This window comes from Myotis davidii, unplaced genomic scaffold (assembly GCF_000327345.1).
Source record: "Myotis davidii unplaced genomic scaffold, ASM32734v1 scaffold1094, whole genome shotgun sequence".
Classification (NCBI taxonomy): Eukaryota; Metazoa; Chordata; class Mammalia; order Chiroptera; family Vespertilionidae; genus Myotis; species Myotis davidii.
Genome location: NW_006285318.1, coordinates 112352 through 134386, shown reverse-complemented (window position 1 = coordinate 134386; position 22035 = coordinate 112352). Strand labels below are relative to the sequence as shown.

Sequence of the window (22035 nt, the reverse complement as noted above, 5' to 3'; positions counted from 1 at the left end):
GGTTTTGTTTTGAAAACCTGAGTGGCGAGCACACACCCCACTGGTTACTGAAGTTACTCCTGGGTGAAGCTGCCCAGAAGAGGAGGAGCTGAACAGAACCTCTCAGTTATTGTTTGGCTTCAGCTTCCTGAAGGGGTTACAAGAGCCCCTTCTGGGGAAGTCAGTGGGTGAGGTCACATGGGAGTCCAGGGAACTAAACACGTGGCTCCCCTCAGTCAGTGCACCGGCGGGGCTGTTGTGTGGACCAGAATGAGTTGTCTGATAACAATATGGGTTGACGGAATGGGCCCATTTATCTTCTTCTAATCTCCCCATAATCCCTTTTGCCCCCCAAGAGTAGGTGACAGCAGATCACTTCTGTGGGGTGGAATGCCTGTCCGCTCCGGAGCTGGGCTGCTGCTGTGCTTGGAGGGAGGGCTTGCAGGAGCTTTGGCAGCACGTGGTCAAGGTTAGCTAAGTACAGGTACTGTGAGTCAGGCTCACCTGGGCATTCTGTCCTCGGGTTAACAGACGACAGGTGGTGTTGTTTTCTCCTTAGCGAAGAGCAGATACTAAAGGATGAATGTCATGGAGTGGGTGACCTAAGACAAGGGAATATACACTTTATTTTTTCTTTCACCCTTTCTTGTTTATTCTGTATTATCCACATTCCCATCCCTCCCCAAGCCCTGCCATATAGGTATGTCTTTGAATGGGTTTAGTCCACAAATATTTATTGAGCATCTACTAATTATTACTATGCACTGTTCTTGGAACTGGGGATACAACAGTGAACAAAACAAAAGGCCCTGCTTTGTGGAGCTTACAGTCTACTGGGGAGAGACAGACACTAATCACAATAAATAAATATGAAATATTTCAGGTGGTGATCGGTGTTTTGTAGAAAAACGTAAGACAAAAAAGTAAGATAAGGGGATAGACAGTGCTGGTGAATGAGACCAATTTAGATATGCTGGTCAGGGAATGCTTCTCTAAGGAGGTGACATTTGAGAATATTGGATGTGGGTGGGCAAGTCATCAGATTATCTGGGTAGAAGAGTGTTCCCGGCAGTGAGAACAAGTACAAAGCCAATGAAGAGGGCGGGTACTTGTCAGTTTGAGTAACAGCAAGTAGGCCAGTGTGGCTGGAGAAGAGTGAGTGATGGAGAGAATGACAGGAAATGAAGTCAGAGAGAGGTTGAGGTCCAGAATGTGTAGAGATTTTTGGGACATGGTGAGGGCTATGGCTTTTATTCTGAGGAGCTGGGAGCCATGGGAGAGTTTTGAGCAGAGGAGGGACATCATCTGGTAGGGATTTTTAAAAAGAATTTCAGATAAGAATTAGTAATAGGTATTACAACACTAGGCAAAGAAAAAAACAGACAACTACTAAGAAAACAAAAAGGTATGCAACAAAGGATATATAATCAGAGTATACTCTGTGGTTTAGATATGAACAATATTTACAATGTCATACTTATGCAAACAGTGATCATTGGTTGAACAAAAATTGTATAAAATCTTTAAAGAAACAGGAGATGCAACCACAAAGATGAGCAAGCAACAAGAGATTATGAGGGTTGAATTAGAAAGTGAAATATATGGAGCTTATACAAATGAAAAATGCAATTATTGAAACAAAAAACTCAGTGGACAGATGAAACAACAGATCAGACACAGCTGAAGAGTTAATTGGTAAAAATCTGGAGAAATTGCCCAGAATGAAGTGCAGGAAGACAAGGAGACAGAAAACATAAAAAAGATGTTGAGATATGGAAGATATAATGAAGAGGTAAAAAATATGACTAACTGGATTCTGAGAAAGAAAATATATAAATAATAGGAGAGGGTAGCATTTGAAGAAATAATGGCTGAGAATTTTCTAGAAATTATGAAAAAAAAATCCAGAGGCATAAAGCAAGTGCATTTCTAAAGTAGAATAAATGAAAAAGAAATACATGCCTAAACATTTTAGAATGATACTGAAGAGCCCCCGTACATCTCCCTCAGAGAGAGAGAGAGAGAGAGAGAGAGAGAGAGAGAGACAGACAGAGACAGAGACAGAGAGAGAGATCTTAAAGGTAGCCAGAATATAAGAAAACAAAAACACCTACAAAAACAGCAATTTAGACTGGTAGCAGACTTCTAAATACCTATAGCACTGTCATGTAAGATGAGGATAAAATTACATTTACATATAACAAAGACTGGGACAAGTTAACACCAAGAGACCTGTACTAAAAGAGCATCTAAACACTGTATTCATAATGAAAGAAAATGATCCCAGAATGATGGTCTGAGATGCAAGAATGTATGCATGAAAATCCAAACACTATGCATATAAAATTATACTAATGATAATGTAGAATTTATGAGGTTAGAAAAAAGGAACAAACTCAACACAACAGCATGTGGTCAAGAAAGAAATGCCTACAGTTGAAAGTTCCTGTGTTCTTGAAGATGGAGGTTAAAATACTGTTTAACTTTTGACCTTATAAATTAAACATGCGTGGTAAAATGTCAAGGATAAGCGCAAAAAGAATAGAAAAAATGTAAATTCCAAACAGTAGGGAGGAAAATATTGCATAAGAAAGCAAATACTACAAATCTTAAAGCTGAAAAAGCAAGCGAAAGAAAGAAAGAAAGAAAGAAAGAAAGAAAGAAAGAAAGAAAGAAAGGAAGAAAATGAAGCATAGAAAAGATGTTGTAGGAAATAGAAATAAAAAAGTATAATGGTAGAAACAAGCCCAAATATATCACAATAAATGTAAACAGATTAAACTTGCCTGTTAAAAAACAGAGATCACCAGATTACCTTTTTTTTAAAAAAAAGGTCCAGCTATATGCCATTCCCAAGAGGTATAATTGAAGCATAAGAGCATGAAAATGTTGTAAAGTAAAAGGTTGGAAAATTATATGCCACATAAATCCTACCAAGAAGAAAAGCTTGTGTTGTTATATTAATATAAGGTAAAATAGACTTCAAGGAAAAATGCATTATCAAGAATAGAGAGGGTCATTACATATTTATCAGGAATATATAACAATTCTTATTTTGAATAGTCCTAATAAAATATTCTCAAAATATATAAAATTTTTAAAAAGAACTACAAGAGAAATAGACAAATCCACCATCATAGTTGACTATTAATACACCTCTTACAATTACTGCTATATAGTGACACCAAAAAATCAGTATAGATATAGAAAATTTGAACAATACAACTAACAAGCTTGATAATAGACATATGTAGAACTCTGTAATCAACAATTAGAGAACATACATTCTTATAAAGCACACAGGAAACATTAAAAAATATTGATCACGTACTAAGCCATAATCAAGTCTCAATAAAATTCAGAATTGTTATCACACAGGCAACATCCTCTGACCATAATGCAATTAAGATAAATTTCAATAACAAAGAGATAAAATTAAAAATCACCAAACATTGAGAAATTTAAAAACACACTTCTATATAACTCACAGGTCAAAGAAGTAACCATGATGAAAATGTTAAAGTACTCGGAACAAAACAATAATGAAATAGGACATGTCTGAACTTATAAAAAAACAGTATTTAGAGGGCAATTTATATCCTTAAATGCACAAATCAAAAAACAAGGAAGGCTGAAGATTAATGAGCTCAGTATTCAATATAAGAAATTAGAAAAAGAACAACAGAATAAATCCAAAAAATGTGGAAGGAAGGAGATCAAAAAAGATAAGAGCAGAAATTAAAGAAATAGAAAACAAAGACATAATAGAGAGAAGCAACAAAGCCAAAAGTTGGTTCTTCGAAAAGACTAATAAAATAGACAAACCTCTGGAGAGATTGATCATGAAAAAAAGTGAGAAGGCACAAAAAACCAATAACAGCAATGAAAAAGGAGACATAACTACAGATTATGTACAGCAGAGAATAAAAAATAAGGGAAGTTGATGCCAATAAATTTGAGAATGCAGGAAAAATAGACCAATTCCTAGAAAACTTTAACGTACCAAAACTGACTCAAGAAGAAAAAGAAATCCTGAATAGTCCTCTATTAAAGGAATTGAAGCAGTAGTTAAAACTCTTTCCACCAAAAATAAATGAACGAATGAATAAATAAATAAACAAACAAACAAACAAATAGTAGAAGGCAGAATTTTCTAGTTGATATGTAGATTACAGGTAAGTAAAGAGATACTGATTCCCTCAGCCCTAATGGTGTCCATGTAGAACCTAAGGCAGTGGTGACCCTAGGCAGGCTGCCTTTCTCTATGGGCAGCCTCCTGTGGAGATCCTTATAGGGTGACCCTTAGTGAAATGTGGTCTGACAAATCCCTCTCCCGTACCTGCAGGAGGTGAGCACGAATGAGTAACATCCAGCACTCAGTTACTGCTCTGTGGTTAAGTGTGTTAAGCAGAGCCGAGCTCAATCACATGGACAGCCTCTTCAGTAGACAGTTTCTGTAGTCTTCTGCTCACTGAGGACAAGGGATCTGTGGAGCTGCTGGAGGAGTCTGTGTTCCAGTTGCCAAGAAACACCATACACAGCCAAGGTGTGACTAGTTGGGGTGGGGTTAGGTGCAGGAAGGCCAAGCAGGGGCTTCTAGAGAGTGTAGCTCCTGGTAGAAGCCCTGAAACTCTGTCTTCATGAATATCAGATACTTTTATTCATTTGAAGCTGATGAGCCCTTTTAATGGTGTCCAAGCTAGCTGCGGGGCTAACAATGATGGATGTTCTGCAAATAAGAGCTTCATCGTTATTTTGAAATAATTTATATGAAAGAGTTCAATTGTTTTGAAATCTAATCACATTATCACAAGAAATTTTAACAATATATTCTTTAATAAAACAGAAAGAAAAGCTGTCAGATACCATTTCAGTTGTTGAACATTTTTGAAGACTTTAAAAATTGGTTTTAAATACTTTATCAGCTACTTGTACATAAATTTTTCTTGATCACGACTACTGAAAATTTGAAAGAACACATCATTAAAAAGTCTTGATCAGAATTTGGGTGTATCCATTTCAAGCATAAACCTAATATAAAAATAAACATGTTATTCAAGCAGTTTTCCAATTTCTCAGTTAAAAATCTGAAAAGACTCCCAGTCAAGGCACATACTTGGGTTGTGGGTTCAATCCCGTGTGGGGGGCGACTGATCAATGTTTCTCTAGAACATCAATTTTTTTTCCCTCTCTCTCCCTTTCCTTTCTCTAAACATGTCCTTAGGTGAGATTAAAAAAATAAATAAATAATGAAAACAAGAACTTTAAAAAAGTTGGCAGAGAACTCAGGGTCCACATACAGGGTGGGGAAAAAGTAGGTTTAGAATTTTAAGTACATAAAAGTTTATTTGTGTATTATTACATTATTTTCCATATGAACAACTGTGACCTGCTCTTGCCACACCCTGTAATACAGGGAATACAGAATTCACTAGTAAAGGGCAACAAGAAAAATAACAACAACCACACATGCACAACCCAGAACAACAACAAACTTTGAGGGTAGAAGAGTCTGATACCAGAGTTGTCAGAGTATCTAAAATGACCAGCTTTTTACAAAAAAAACACCCCAACAACTGTGAGACATGCAAAGAAACAGTAAATTATGTTACATATATGGGGGAAATAGCAGCCAAAAGAACATGTCCCCAAGGGGGCTAATATTTGGGACTTAATAGACAAAGACTTTAAATTAACTATTATAAACATTTTCAAAGAACTAAAGGAACCCATATCTATAGAATTAAAGGAAAGTATGAGAACAATGTCTTATAAAATAGAGAATGTCAATAGAGATAAAAATCATAAAGAAGAATCAAATAGAAAATCTGGAGTGAAAAGTATTACAAATGGAATGAAAAATACATTTTGAGGGGTTCAACAACAGATATGAGCTGGCAGAAGAGAAGGATGAAGTTGATGATAGGTAAATAGAGATTATCCATTATGAAAAGCAGAAAGAAAAAAGAATGAAGAGAAAGAAACAGCCTCACAGACCTGTGAGACTACATCAGTGTACTAACATAAGTATAACAGAAATCTCAGAAGGACAAGAGGAAGACAAAGGGGTTAAAACATCACAAATTTGATGTAAAATATTAATCTATACATTCAACAACCTCAAGTAGAATAAACTCAAAGAGATCCATACCTAGATACGTAGTAAAACTGGTCAAAATCAAAGACAAAAAGAAAATCTCAAATGCAGCAACAGGAAAATGACTTATTGTGCATAGGGATTCTCAATAACATTAGTAGCTGATTTCTCATCAGAAACCAGAGGACAGAAGACTGTGTCACAGCACCTTCAAAATGTTGAAAGAAAAAGACTGTCAAAGGAGAATTCCCCATCTAACTAAACTGTCCTTCAAAGATGAAAGAGAAGTTAAGATAAACAAAACTGAATTCATTGCTAGCTTCAGGCTGAAATTAGAGGACACTAGATGGTAACTTGAAGGTACCTACATGGGTATGAAAAAAATAATTTTTGTAACACTTTATTTTCCTATCTGTTATAAAAGATTGCATAAAGCAATAATAATAAAATTTGGTGATGGGCTTATCCTATATAATAAAAAGGCTAATATGCAAATCGGCAGAATGGAGGAATGACTGGTCGATATGAAGTGCACTGACCACCAGAGGGCAGATGCTCAATGCAGGAGCTTATCCCTGGTGGTCAGTGCACTCCCACAGGGGAAGCACTGCTCAGCCAGAAGCTGGGCTCATAGCTGATGAGCACAGTGGTGGCGGCGGGAGCCTCTCCTGCCTCAACGGCAGCACAGAGGAACAGTGAGCCCAGCGTAAGGAACAGCGAGCAGGTGGGTGGTAAGGGGCAAGGGGTCCTGGACTACAAGAGGGATGTCCAACTGCCAGCTTAGGCCCGCTCCCCTGGAGAGCAGGCCTAAACCATCAGTCAGACATTCCCCAAGGGCTCTGGACTACAAGAGGACCAGACTGAGGGACCCTCCCAAGTGCATGAATTTCATGCACCAGGCCTCTAGTAATGTATAAAAAAGTAATTTGCATGATAATACTACAAAGGAGGGGAGAGGAAACAGGTATACTGGAGCAAAGGTTTTTATACACTATTGAAAGTAAGTTAGAATTAATCCAAAGTGGAATGTTTCAAATTAAGATGTTAATTGTAATCCCCAGAGTAACCACTAAGAAATTAACTCAAAAAATATATACTTGATAAGGAAATTAAAAAGTTAAAGTAGAAAATATCTACTTACCACAAAAGAAGAGAGGAATTAAAGAACAACGGAACCGAAGACATAAGATGTACGCAAAGCAAATATCAATCCTTCACAAACTCATCCAAAAAACAGAAAACACTTCCCAATTCATTTTATGCAGCCAGTATTACACTAACACCAAAACCAAAGACATCACAAGAAAACTACAGACCAATATCCCTTATGAATATACGGTAGATGTAAAAATCCTCAGGAAAATACTAACAAACCAAGTCCAGCACCATAGAAAAAGTATTTTATAACATGATGAATTAGGATCTATTTCAGAAATGCAAGGTTAGCTTATCATCTGAAAAGTAATCAATATAATACACCATATTAATAGAATAAAGCATAAACTCCACACGATCATCTCAATAGATGCAGAAAAGGCATTTGACAAAGCCCATTCATGGCAAAAGCACTCAGAGAACTAGGAGTAGAAGGGAACTTCTTCAACTTGGTAAAAGGTAAAACCCTCAGCTAACATCATACTTGATAGAGAAAGACTCAATACTTTACCCCTAAGATCAGGAACAAGATAAGGATACTTGCTGTCATTACTTCCAGTCAGCACTGTACTAGAAAGTCTAGCCAGGGCTATTAATCAAGAAAAAAAAAAACATCCACATTCTGACCAGGTAGCTCAGTTAGTTATAGCATCATCCAATCCCCAGTGTGGGGTGTACAGAAGAAAGCCAACCAATGATTCTCTCACACCATTGATGTTTCTGTCTCTCCCTCCCCCTTCTCCTCTGAAATCAATAAAAATATATTACAAAAATAAAATCAATCAATAAAAATTTTTTTAAAGCATCCAGATTGGAAAGAAAATGTAAAACTATATTTGTAGATCACATGATCTAATATACAGTAAATCCTCAGGAATCTACTAAAAAACTATTTGAACTAATAAACAAGTTCAGCAATGTGGCAGGATAGATCAATAAATAAAAATCAATTGTATTTCTACACACTAGCAATGAATAATCAGCAAGTGAAATTAAGAAAATAATCCCATTTATAATAGCAGAAAAAATAAAATACTTAGGCATAAATTTTACAAAAGTGAAAAACTTATATACTGAAAACACTTCCAAAAGAAATTAAAGACAATCTAAATGAAAAGACTTCTCATGTTCACAAACAGGAAGACACAATACTGTTAAATGGCAATAATTCCTAATTGATATATAGATTCAACACAATCCCTATAAAAATTCTAGCTGATTTTCTGCAGAAACATGGCAAACTGATCCTAAAATCCATATAGAAATGCAAGGGACTTAGAAGAGCCAAAACAATCTTGAAAAAGAACAAAGGTTGAAGATTTCAATGCCTGTTTTCAAAACTTACTATATGCAACTATAGTAATTAACACAGTGTAGTCTGGCATAATGACAGACATAGATCAATAGATTAGAATTCAGAGTCCAGAAATGAACCTTTAAATTTATTATTTATGGTCAATTGATTTTTCACAAGGTTGCCAAGACAATTCAAGGGGGAGGACAGAATACTCTTTTCAACAAAAGGTACTGGGACAACTAGATATTCACATGCAGAAGAATAAAATTTGGACCCCTACCTCACCACACACAAAAATTAACTCAAAATGGGTCATCAACCTAAATGCAAGAGCTAAAAATCATATAATTCCTGGAAGAAAGCACAGGAATAAATCTTTGTGACCTTGGGTTATTGACTGGCTCCTTAGATATGACATGAAAAAGTCAAGTGACAAAAGAAAAATAGATATGGCCTGGCCGGAGTGGCTCAGTTGGTTGAGCATAGTCCTGTGCACCAAAAGGTTGCCGGTTCAATTCCTGGTCAGGGCGTTGCGGGTTTGATCCCCAGTTGAGGAGCGTAGGGAAGGCAACTGATTGATGTTTCTAACATCGAGGTTTTGCTCTTTCTCTTCCTCTCTCTAATCATTTTCTCGGGTAAGGATTAAAAAAGAAAGAAAAAATATATATAAATTGACTTCAAAATTTAAAACTTTTATGCATCAAAGAACTCCATCAAGAAGGTGAAAAGTCAACCCAGAGAAAGAGAAAAGATTTGCATTTTATATATCTGATAAGGGACTTGTATCTAAAATACATAAAGAATTCTTACAACCTGTCCGGCTGGAATGGCTCAGTGGTTGAGCACCGACCTGTGAACCGGGAGGTCACGGTTCAATTCCCGGTCAGGGCACATGCCCAGGGTTGTGGGCTCTATCCCCAGTGGGGGCAGCCAATCAGTGGTTCTCTCTAATCACTGATGTTTCTATCTCTCTTTGCATTCCTCTCTGAAATCAATAAAAACATATTTTTTAAAAAAGAATTCTTACAACTCAACAATAAGACTGTCCCTTCCACTCTCTCTAAACATCAATGGGAAAAAAAATATCGTCAGGTGAGGATTTTTTTTTAAATATATTCCATTGATTTTCCACAGAGAGGAAGGGAGAGGGACAAAGAGTCAGAAACATCAATGAGAGAGAAACATCGACCAGCTGCCTCCTGCACACCTCCCATTGGGGATGTGCCCGCAACCAAGGCACATGCCCTCAACAGGAATTGAACCTGGGACTCTTCAGTCCGCAGGCCGATGCTCTATCCACTGAGCCAAATTGGTCTGGCCTCAGGTGAGGATTTAAAAAGTAGTTTAAGGAGGAGGAAAAGAAAATGTCTGGGAAGGGCAGTTAGAGTGAGGACGCCTACCCCCACCTCCTGACCTCCTGGTAAGAGGGCTATGCAGGAGCTGCTGGAGGAGCAAAGAGCTCAGGGGAAAGCCAGATTTCTATTCAAGCAGTGGTTCTCAGTGGCAGGGGTCTGGACAACCAAAGGGCATTTTTTATTGTCACGATAGTTGGAGATCACTGGTGACATTTAGTGGGCATGGACCAGGGATGCTCAGCTGCACAAAATAGCTCCACACAGCAAAGAATTGAACCACATTCCATACAACTTTAGAATGTCCCACCAGACAACCATGTAGGTAAAAAGCCTGGTTATTCATTCATTTACTTAGTCATTCAACATTTACTAAGGGAGCCTATTACGTGCCAGGTAATAGGGATGCATCAGGGTGCGTGCGCGCGCGCACACACACACGTCTGCCCTTCTATTTTTTCAAATATATTTTATTGATTTTTTACAGAGAGGAAGGGAGAGAGATAGTTAGAAATATTGATAAGAGAGAAACATCGATCAGCTGCCCCTGCACACCTCCTATTAGGGATGTGCCCGCAACCAAGGTACATGACCTTGACCGGAATCGAACCTGGGACCTTTCAGTCCGCAGGCCAATGCTCTATCCACTGAACCAAACCGGTCAGGCAATGTCTGCCCTTCTAGAGCTTACAATTGAGTGGGAGAGTCAGACATAAAAAAAAATGTGAATTTTATATTCTGTAAGAGGGTGAGGGACACTATGAGAAAAATAGATCAGGGTATGTGCTAGTAGAGAGCTGCAATTCTAAAAAGGATGGTCAGGCCCGGCCGATGTGACTCAGGGGTTGAGTGTCGACCCATGAATGAAGACGTCTCGGTTCGATTCCCTGTCAGAGTACATGCCCGGGTTGCAGGCTTGATCCCCAGTATGGGGCATACAGGTGTCAGCCGATTGATGTTTTTCTCTCATTGATATTTCTCTCTCTCTCTCCCTAAAATCAATAAAAAGCATATTTTTAAAAAAGATAAAAAGGATGGTCAGGGTAGGCCTCATTGAGAAAGTGACATCTGAATAGAGACCTGAAGGAAGTGAGGGCATGAGTCGTGTGCAAGAAAAGCATTCTAGGTACAGGTGATGGCCCAGTACAAACCCCTGAGGTGGAAGTGTGCCTAATATGTTCAAGTAGCGTAAAGAAGGCAAGGATGGGTGGCATAGAGAGAGCAAGTGGGGAGAGTGGTAGGATATAAGCCCAGAGAGGTTATGAAGGCCACATCATAGATTCTAATATACTAGTATACTGACTGTTCCAGAAATTCTACAACTACATAAATTGAGGGAAGACTGCACTATGTTTTGTTTAGAACTTTATGAAGAATTGCTCATCATCTAGGAAAACTGCATCATCCTACCTGTGGTTTCTGAGTCATCAATCAACACACATGTATGTAGCTGTCACATTCCCAGGTTTAAGTATCATTATATGCAAGACCATTTCATTATGACTTCTAATAGAATTACATTCCAGGCTTTACTTATTAAAATACATATTGTTTTATTATAAATTGCTCTTCCTTTACTTCTCATTTATATTACAATTAGGACATTATATTGTTTTGGGGGGATTATGTGTGTAGACAGATTCTATTATCTATGCACTTCATTTCAGAATAGTGAAGAGACATTTCAAAATATACACTGTAAAAATGGAGTGTTGGGTCCAACAGGTATGAGAACCTCTAAGGAATGGAAAGAAAACTAAGACTATTCAGAAGCCAGGGTGAGAATGGAGGAGATTTTGCTGATAATTGAAAGTGAGTTCCAGAAGGCCTGGTCAAAGGATTTCAGGGTGGGGGCAGAAGGACTGTATGGGGATGTAACTAGGAGACCCTTGGTCTTCTTGTGTTGACTAACATAAAGGGCCTGATCCACTTTTTTCATTTAAGTTGCTCCTCACCCTAGGGGTCTCTACCTGATTAACACAGGAGGCTGGGGAACAAAGAGGATCTCTCTTCAATGAAGCCAGAAGCAGCCCAAGTCCAGGCTCCTTTTTTCCCCCCACAGAACAGTAGAGCCCTTGGCTAAGTTCACAGTTGCCCGTAGGCCAACCTCATTGCTATAAACAATGCACCTTTAAGCTATTTAAGGATGGAAAAGAGACAGGTAGAAAGAGGAAACACAATAACAGAGAATGAGAACCAATGAGGGTAGGCTCAGAGACAGACAGGGGGTAAGCAAAGCCAAAGACCAAGAGAGAGAATATTCTTCTCAATCACGACCGTCATTTATTGAATATTTTCTAGGGGCTGGGTATTGGGCAAAGGGATGCACAAGTATTGTCTCAGGTGGAGATGATTAGACTTCCATTTGACAGATGAGGAAAACTGAGGCCCACATCCATGAAGTAGATGGCTCAAGGTCTCATGGCTAGTTTTAACAGGATTCAGCCTTCTAGGTCTGGGTTGTTTAGTATGTCTCAGAGAGGGAGACAGAAAGATAGAGACAAACAGAAAGATGGAGATAGAGACAGACTGCCAGAGGGAAAGGCAGGGCAGAAAGAGAGGAGACTTACAGACACGCACGCAGACGATCATGTGAGCTGCAGACCTGCACAGAACGGTTTTCCAAGAGATTTGGGGGGAGGGGGCGGGAAGGCGGGCACGGGCAGTGGGCTACGCAGGGTACTCACCTAGTCGCAGTATGAGGTCGCAGGGGCCCTCGCCCTCCCTTTGCTACCTGCGGGATCCTCCGCAACCCGCTGACCTAGGGTTGAGAGGCCGCCCAGGTAAAAGCTCACCCAGGCCCCACCCCTCACGCGCTCCCGCCCGGCCTCTTTCCCCCACGCCCCCCTCCCACCCCGGTCGTTACAGCCTCTCACCGGACAACCTCCGCCGTACAAGCCACGTGTGAGCAGATTCCAAGATCCCAGGAACCGAGAGCTGGATCTCGAGAATACCCAGGAGGTATCCCTCCCGCAGGCTGAAGCGCGAGCAGGAGCGCTAGGTCCACCGCCAGCCTCGGGCTCCCATTGGAGGAGTGCCCTCCTGTCGGCCCTGGGATTGGCTGGAGATGGAAACACTTTTTTTTACCCCCTTCCCCCCCAGGCCCGGATCCAGGAGGAAGAAAACCCCGCCCCTTCGGGGTCTTTGATTGGCTGATTAGCCAAGCCCACCCTTTAAGAGGATGAAGATGAGGACTCATCATCCTCTTTTAGCGGGTCTATTAGACCAGCTGGAAACACTCAGACTCTAAGTCCAAAGTGGGGCCTGGCGCGAGTCACCCAATGATCAGATTTCCTGACTTCTTTTTAAAAAATATATTTTTATTGATTACCGAGAGGGAGAGATAGAAACAGCAATGATGAGAGAATCATTGATCGGCTGCTCCTGCACGCCCCCTACTGGGGACCAAGCCGCAATCCCAGGCATGTGCCCTTGACTGGAATCGAACTTGGGGCTCTTCAGTCCTCAGGCTGACGCTCTATCCCCTGAGCCAAGCCAGCCTAGCTGGCTTCTTTTTTTTTTAATTTAATACATATTTTATTGATTTCAGAGAGGAAGGGAGAGGGAAATAGAAACATCAATGATGAGAGAGAATCATTGATCAGCTGCTTCCTGCACTCCCCCTACTGGGAATCTAACTGTGACCTCCTGGTTCATAGGTCGATGCTCAATCACTGAGCCACACCAGCCTGGCGATCCTGTCTTCTTGACATCTTACTCTGTAAGTCCTTTTGTATAAACCACTGCCCGGTTAAGAGACACGACACTGGCCGGAATTTCCTATAGCTCTCCCCTCACTGCAGGGATTTCCGAGCTAGGTTTCTATCGCTCAAAATGAGTGTAGCTCCTAATTTCATACATGGTGGAGGAGGGGTTATGAGGGTGTGGCTAGTTACCCACCAGCCCCTGCTACTTACTGAGACATTGGTCAAGTGATAACCTCACTTAGGAGCCTCAGTTCATCTGTGAAATGGGAAGACAGTTTTAAAAATCTCGCCTGAAAGGTGGGGGCGGGGGCGGAGCAGGTAAGAGATCAACCAAAGGACTTGTATGCATGTATATGAGTATCTCCAATGGACACAGACAGTAGGAGGGTGAGACCATGTGCTGGGGGTGGGAGTGGCCGGGAGAGGTCAAGGGAGGAAAAGGAGACATATGTAATACTTAAATAATAAAGAATTTAAAATTTTAAAAAATCTCCCCCGAACCCTGTATGCATATATGCATGGCCCATGGACACAGAAAATGGGGCGTTGAGGGCCTGGGGTGGGGGGTGGGAGCTTGTTGAAGGATGTCAATTGGGGCAAAAAAGGGGACACATGTAATACTTTCAACAATAAAGAATTATTTTAAAAATAAATAAATAAAAATCTCACCTGATACTATCATTGTGAGGATTAAATGAAAGAATATAAAGTAATTGCCCAGAATATTAATAGTTAAGGTCTCCTGTCCCAATTCTTGCTTTTCCCATTGTTTCAGACTGAGGGAACTATGGCCCAGAGAGGCAAACTGATTGGCATGATGGTACACAGCAGTAAGACCCAAAATAAAAACCAGGCTTCTGCCCTTCAAACAATAGCTGTTTAAGAAGGAAGGGGAGACAGGAAGGTTCTTAATTTGGGTTCACAGACCTCCAATTGAGTCTGGGGACAGGGTTTGGAGTGGCCCATGAATTTGTATGGGGGAAAAAATTACATCTTTATTTTTCACTCTCCTCTTATTGAAATTTAGCTCTTTTTTTTCCAGCAAAGAATGTAACTAGCCACATTAGTCACAATTACTTGTGACTGTCACCAACAGAAATCACAAAGCTTTTCATATCACATTATAGTGGTTGCAGTTCAAAATAATGTCGCAGATCTTTTGAAATATCATGCAACCTCTATTTTAAAATCATGACTGTCATTAGACCCTCTATTGGATCTTATGATTTAGTGAATTAACGAGGAGCACATATATTATTATAGCACATATTTGCTTTTGCCATATTTTAATAACTATATTTCAATATAATCACTTTCTTTTGTAACCAAAGGTATTTTATTTTATGTATTTAAAAGATAGTATTTTATGAAGTTCTATAAGCTTCACCAGACCATCAAACAGATCCGTGTATACAAAGAGTTAAGAATACTTGTCTTACACAGAGAATCTGGTGGTTGGGGGGGGGTAGGGAGGAGAGGGGGGAGTAGAGGACTAGGTTTTTGAAAAATGGGAGGGGGCATAAGAAATATAGTCAACAATATTGTAATTAACTATATATGGTGTCAGATGGATACAAGATGTATTGGAGTTGCCCTGGTCGGTGTGGCTCAGTTGGTTGGTTGGGTGTCATCCCATGTACCAAAAAGTTGCTGGTTTTATTCTGGTCAGGGCACATGCCCAGTTGTGGTTTTGATCCCTGGTGGAGGGCATGAAGGAGACAGCTGATCGATGTTTCCCTCTCACATTGAAGTTTCTCTCTCTCCCTCTCCCTTCCTCTCTCAAAATCAATTTTAAAATCTTTAAAAAAAGATTTATTGGGGTGATCACTTAGTTATATAATGTCCAATCACTGGGTTATACACCTGAAACTAATATAATATTGTATGTCAAATATAATTGAAAAAGTAAAAGAAAATTTTAAATAAAAGTAAAAAAAATTACAGTCAAGGACAAAAAAACAAACAAACCACAAAGAAAACCTTGTTTTTAAACTCTGGGCTGCAGGAGAACAAAGACTCAGTCTGTCATGTCTCCTTGTTATATCTCTATCACCTAGTTTAGTACCAGGCATACAGTAGGTGCTTAATAAATGTTTACTGGATGAATAATAGGATTCCTTCCTAACCATCCTACACACCCCCAAACGAGGGAGCCAGTGCTGGCCCTTTTGATGACCTAAAAAGGAGGGATATTCCTGAATCTAGTTTTGGTTAAATTTTGCCAATCTTTGGCTCACAGCAGTGAGTGGCATTTTAAAGTTCTGGCCCTAGGACATTCTGGGGACTTCATGCCCAGGAGCAGGGCCCTCAGCTGCAGAGGAATGGGGTGAGCTGTGAAGGACACAAAGACAATTAGCTTCAGCATGGGAACAGGCCCTGGGGTACATTGGGTCCACAACTCCTCCTTCTCCTCCTGGTTTCTGTTTAGGGCCTGTATTTTCTGGTCTTCAGCAAAGACTATACTTTGGAGTTGGATGTGGCCTTAAAGACCTTCTAGAACAGTCCATTCGTTTTGGAGGCCGAGATTGGGCAGGACCTGAAGCCATACCATACACCAAGGAGTGAGGGCACAAGGAACAACAAGATGTCACTCTAGGCAAAGAACATCCTCTCCTCCCATGCCTCAGGCCAGGGCATGAGCACCCTGGTTCAGTACATTAGAATCCCATACTTGGCTCCTAATAGTGCCCCTGAAGCCAGAGGCCCTCTCTGACAGAGTGGGTGAAGCGGAGCCTCAAATTCCAAGATGAGGGCCTACGGATTTGATTAGGAAGACAGAGAGGAATCAGGGAAGAGTATGATGAAGGCGAGGCTTCAGAGGTCTAGTTTGGGGCTGGATTCCATCTGGAGAACTTAGGCAGGTTACTTCTTCTGGGCTGATGCCTAAGCTTACAGATGGGAAAACTGAGGCTCTCTACAGAGGGCGAGGGAGTCATGTTGTGAGGTAGAGCAGATTGAGGCAAGGGTACCCAGGCCATCTGTCTCTCAGACTGGCTGGGATCTTCTTGCCAGGCTGACCTTTCCTGGCCCACTCCAGGCCTTTGCCCCTGCTGCTTTCTCCTCCCCTTCACTTCACCACCTGTTCACTGGGACTGGCTGCAGATATCGCACATAGTTGTCTCAATGGACTGTTCTAGAAGGTCTTTAAGGCCACATCCAACTCTAAAATATAGTCTTGGTCTTGACTCAGGATCCTACACTCTCAGCTCTGACTCTGAGGCAACATGTTCCCTTTTCTGGGTCAGAGTTTCCCCTCCCCACTTCTGACAGTGTAGTCCCAGGTCAGAACTAGAGGGCATCCAAGCCCCCATGCTCTTCCCAAAATATTTATCAGAATCATGGAGTATGTTCAAGATCTGGTGTTCCAACCATTTCATAGAAGAGGCCCAGAGAGGAAGGGGCCTTGCTAAAGGTTCCACAGCAACCTGGTAGTCATCCTTGACTTCTCTCAATCCTTCTCTTCCCATATCTAAAGCCTGCCAGTTTCTGCCACTCCTGGTGCTGCTTGTGTGCTCATCTGGTGTGGACCTGGTACCTCTTTTGTGAAGCTACAGCTGAGAAGACTCCAGTGCTCACCATGACTGACAAAAAGCCCAAAGAAGGAGTTAAGACTGAGAACAATGGTCATACTAATTTGAAGGTGGTGGGGTAGGATGGTTCTGTGGTTTAAGATTAAGAGACACACACACTTAGTAAACTAATAAAAGCCTATTGTGAACAACAGGGTTTGTCAATGAGGCAGATCAGATTCCAATTTGATGGGCAGCCAATGATACAGACACGCCTGCACAGTTGGAAATGGTGGATGAAGATACAACTGATGTGTTCCAGCAGCAGACAGGAGGTGTCTGCTAAAAAGGGAACCTGCTATTTACTCCAGAACTCTGTTCCTCCAGACCAAGAAGACATTCTCAGTTAGAAAACTGCAATTTGGATCCACTGCATCCTGACTATTACAGTACAGTTTTCTCTGTTCTTTCATTTTCCCCTTCCCTGCTCCTTTATTGTACATAAATTAACTGATGTATGTGTACAAGCATTTGCATGTTTTAAACTAAATGGCCAATGGTATGTTTTGATTGACATCAAATGGAAATGAGATGGGGAAAAGACTGGTTCGGTGAAAATACCCCCTTTTCTTCAGTGGAAGCTCATTCAGCTCTTATCTCCTATTTAAGTAAGTTATTTTACTTCTCACTGTTTAACAACAACAACATAAAAGTCCTTGCATACCTCGTTCAATTGGAGAATTTTAATGTTTTTCATTTATCATTGTAAACCCAAGGACAGTTTTTATAACTTTTTTATACACAGCTGTTACATGTAGGGCAATCTGTCTTTAAGTAAAGGTAAATTACTCTAAAAGAAATGAATCCTAGATAGTTTCTCCTTCATGCCCAGCACCTTGTTGTTTAAATAGACTTTTTGTTTAAAGTGGAAAAAATAAAGCCTGTCAGTTCCAGCATCTTAAAAGCTCTCATAGAACAGATATGTTTATAGTGTGGGACAATGCCAATTAGTTTATGTAGACACTTTGCCCTCAGGGAGATAGAGCATAACCCTCCACTCCTTAAGCATGAGCTACACTTAGTGGCTTCCTTCCAAAGCAGTGTGGAAAGGGGGAGGAGTAATTTTAAAGCATAAAGATCTGACATACACTACCTCAGTCATGACAGCAATGTTAGCATGGACAGTAATAAGGCATATTGATAGCACACACCCTTGATATGATGCAATGAGAACAGGACTTTATTTCTGTGGTCTTCCTTTCCCAACCTCACAACCCCACTCTAATCATGACAAAAATATCAGACAAATCCTAATTGAGAAAATTATACAAAATACCTGACCAGTACTCCTCAAATGTTGATGACTCCAGGCCATTAAAAACAAGGAAAGTCTGAGAAACTGTCACAGCCAATAGGAGCCTACAGGGACATGATGACTAAATGTAAGGTGGCATCCTGGAACAAAGGAAATTAGGTAAAAACTAATAAGATATGAATAAAGTATGGACTTTAGTTAACAATACAGTATTAATACTGGTTTATTAATTGTGACAGAAGTACCATATCAATGTGAGATGTTAACACTAGCAGAAACTGGCTGTAGGGTATATGGGAACTCTCCGTATTATCTTAGAAATAATTCTGTAAATCTAAGATTTTGAAAATAAATTAAACCTATATCCACCCCATCACACCTCTCAACTTAAGGTATAGCTTTGTTCACTGCTCTCCCTTCCTCCAATCCATTCTGCTGGCAGCCAGCAGAGGGCATTCTCTAAAACACAAATCTGAATCCTTCCAGCAAAATAAGGGCGTTGGATGGAAAGTTCTGGAGGTATCTTGCAGAACACTGACCCTGATGACTACATTGGTTGCCATTATGATCCAGAAAGAATCTGGGTGTTATTGCCGATGTCTCTTGAAATAAAATTACTGTATTGAAAATTTGAAACATCTCCCAGATAGAGCCCGCCTTTCAGACTCCCAAATCACTCCTCCCGCCCTCAATCACGCAGCTACAGTGTAATTTCCCTTTGCTTTGCAAACTCCTCGACCTGAGCCATCTTTTCTTGCCTTCTCTCCCAGACCCAGTGCCAGGGACTCTGCAACCCCTCCCTAAGACGAGAGAGCATCCCTACATTATCCAACTGATGTTTTTCTACCACATGCGAGAAAAATGGATTCCTCTGGCTCATTCCGCCCCCGCTCAGCTCACACCAGGCCCGAAGAAAGGTTTGACGCAAGATAAATTAAAAGATGAATCACTGATTAAATGGATGTTCTAGGGCGCAGAGCTTTTCTGCGCGCATGCGCGAGGGGAAGGCGTGGGAAGCTGTTTGATACCTGGCTGAGGCCACTGCAGCAGCCAGGAGAGGGAGGGGCTTCCTCAGCCTCGTCTTGCCATTGGTCAGGATGGTCCGCATTGGCCTGACGCCACAACTCTGCAGTCCCGCAGAGCTCGACCCCCTGCCCGCCAAATCCCCCCACCCTAACAACTCGCAACTACCATCTCGCAGGCCAGTGGCGTAGATAGGCCTATAGTAAGGGGGACTGCTGCTGTTGGGAACTGGGCACCGGGCGGAACAAAAGACTCAAAGCAGCACTTTGAACTTGCTGGGAATTTTATTAGGATTACCAGGGTTCACAGGGAATGAACTGGGTTTCTGGGGGGTGGGGGACAGGAATACCGCAATGGCGAAGCGGCCTTGCATAGACACCGATGCGGGCTAGCGGGCACAGCAGGTGGAAAAGTGAGAGGAAGAGAGAGACTTAGGACAACTGGGAGGCAGCAGCCTTCCCAAGGCCACAGCAGCCCTCCCCGCTTCGGGATCAGGGGTGTTCACTCCAAACTGCACGAGGAGGGGGATAGAGGGGCCGTGGCCAAGGCATCACAATAAATACGTAGCAGCACACAGAAGCCTGCGAGGGAGGAGGGCCGAAAGAAGGGGGGTCCCCCTTTCCCTCTCCCCAAAATAAGAACTCTGCAATTACTAAACCATAAAAATAAACTTCAAACCCGTGTACAAAGTGGTCACCCCCCAGAAGTGCAATGTGGGGCCTCAAGGCCCTAGCTGAGGGGGAGGGCAAATGGGACAGAGGGAGAGGGACACACAGGCAGTAGCCACAAGGGCAAGGGTGAAACATTTGTTTATCCGGTTTTGCCCCTCTTCCGGGGGTTGGCCCAAGCATTCTGGACCTGAAGCACCTCCTCCACGTCAGAGTCTTCCCAGTCTTCTTGGATTCCTTCCTCCTCATCATCTTCCTCCTCCTCCTCGCTTCCTTCCTCCTCATCGCTGTCCTCATCTTCTGGCAGCACAGGGGATAGAGAGGAAAAAAACAGAAAATGGAGGAGAGTGGTTAGATGGGCAAGTACATGTCACTCCTAATGGAACACAGCCCCTAACTAGGGCGGTTGGGGGCCAGAGACCACTTGCCTAGCAGCCCTGCTTGGAGCAAACAGCCAAGTGTGTGTGGGGGGGAAACAAACAGGAAGGTAGGGTGGGGGCTCCTTGCCTCTGTCCTATCAAAATGGATACATATCTGAAAGCAGCTTCTCCTCCTCCTGTATGTAACAATGTGTGTCTCTTCCTGAGCTGCGATCTCAGCTGAATAAACCTATTCATCCCCAGGCAGCTCCCTCACTCCTTCTCCATAGTCTGTTGCAAACAGGCCCAGTCTGTCTTCTTCAGCCCAACCCCCACCCCCACTCCCACCCTAGGGCTGGGCAGATAGCGCTGCCTCTCCTCCTCCAAAAGAACAGGTGTTATTAGGTGGGAGGGAATGGGACCAGCAACTGCCTCAATTTCCCTAGGCAAGCTGAAAATTTCGAGATTGACTGTACTCATTCACTCAATGCCTCCTTCCTTGGTCCCCTGCCCTCAATGGAACTTTTTGACTGTGAGTTCAAAACTCTCAGGAGTGGTTGGTCTTCCCCCCGAGGCCTGCCTTATGTCCTCTGTGTTTCTCCCTGCATCCCATCAATCTCACCACCATGCCCTTTCCTTTCCCAGAAAATGGTTCACTTCTCCAGTCACTCAAGGCCAGAACCAAACCTGGAAGTCACCTGAAATACCATCTTTTCCCTCAAACCCCATACTCATTTCTCAAAAAGCATTCTTTGGTGAGAAAAAATGGCTTCTGTGGTTAAGAAGCTTGAAAAATGCTGGGTTCTATGAAGTTTAAATAAGTTTCTTAAGCAGGACTTCTCAGAGCCTTTAAGGTATTAATGTACGTGTGACTACATGAAGATATTCATGTATGCAGTATTTTCCCCGATATGCAACCACTGAACCTTTTTGTGAGAAGCAGCTTTCAGAACTGGTGAAGGGTCCTCAGAAGACAATTTGGTAAACTGTGCCCAACATATGCATTTTCACCCTTCCAGGTCCTTGTTCATGTGATCCCTTCTACTGAGAATGCCCCATAACACCCCTTAAGACGAATGCAGGCTCCAATTCAAATGTCAGTTCCTTTATCTAGTTCTCCCCTTCCTCATTCTTGAGGTACAATTAGCTGTTCCCTCCTCTGGGCTCACAGAGCACAACCTCCTCTGGGCTCACAGAGCATAATGTTCACTTTGCCCCCAGCTCCCCGAACAGGACTGGGAGTTCCCAGAAGGCTAGGGCTGGGTACAAAGTGTACTGAATTATAATGTGTTTGCTGCTTTATCCTTTATCTAGTTCTCCCCTTCCTCATTCTTGAGGTACAATTAGCTGTTCCCTCCTCTGGGCTCACAGAGCACAACCTCCTCTGGGCTCACAGAGCATAATGTTCACTTTGCCCCCAGCTCCCCGAACAGGACTGGGAGTTCCCAGAAGGCTAGGGCTGGGTACAAAGTGTACTGAATTATAATGTGTTTGCTGCTTTATTTCTCTCTCTTCTCTCTTCTCTCTTCTCTCTCTCTCTCTCTCTCTCTCTCTCTCTCTCTCTCTCTCTCTCT

General features: G+C 41.8%; 2 protein-coding genes and 1 long non-coding RNA gene across 4 annotated transcripts in view; 1 reads left to right on the top strand and 2 right to left on the bottom strand.

Annotated features, from left to right (window-relative positions):
- Window positions 1–12884, bottom strand: part of LOC102775103 — a 26644-nt gene extending 13760 nt beyond the window's left edge. Inside the window, exons 1-4 of one of the 2 annotated variants that reach the window (XR_001512597.1) lie at window positions 12757–12884; window positions 12568–12641; window positions 4319–4708; window positions 484–581 (exon numbers count right to left, since the gene is read on the bottom strand). This is a non-coding gene — a long non-coding RNA (uncharacterized LOC102775103). Of the gene's footprint in view, window positions 1–10; window positions 582–4318; window positions 4709–12567; window positions 12642–12756 lie in introns of those variants that run through there. The other variant, XR_435270.2, reaches the window with a different exon arrangement.
- A 4280-nt stretch (window positions 12885–17164) lies between these two features.
- Window positions 17165–17451, top strand: LOC102752620 (small ubiquitin-related modifier 2-like). Its single transcript, XM_015559044.1, is given in 2 exon segments — window positions 17165–17312; window positions 17366–17451. Coding segments are annotated over 2 exon segments (225 nt in total). The 3' UTR covers window positions 17443–17451.
- Window positions 17452–19699: 2248 nt separating this feature from the next.
- Window positions 19700–22035, bottom strand: part of TSPYL2 (TSPY-like 2) — a 32296-nt gene continuing 29960 nt past the window's right edge. The window contains exon 10 of the mRNA XM_015559024.1: window positions 19700–20402. Within this exon, the coding sequence (XP_015414510.1) occupies window positions 20245–20402 (158 nt within the window). The 3' untranslated portion in view covers window positions 19700–20244. The remainder of the gene's footprint in view (window positions 20403–22035) is intronic.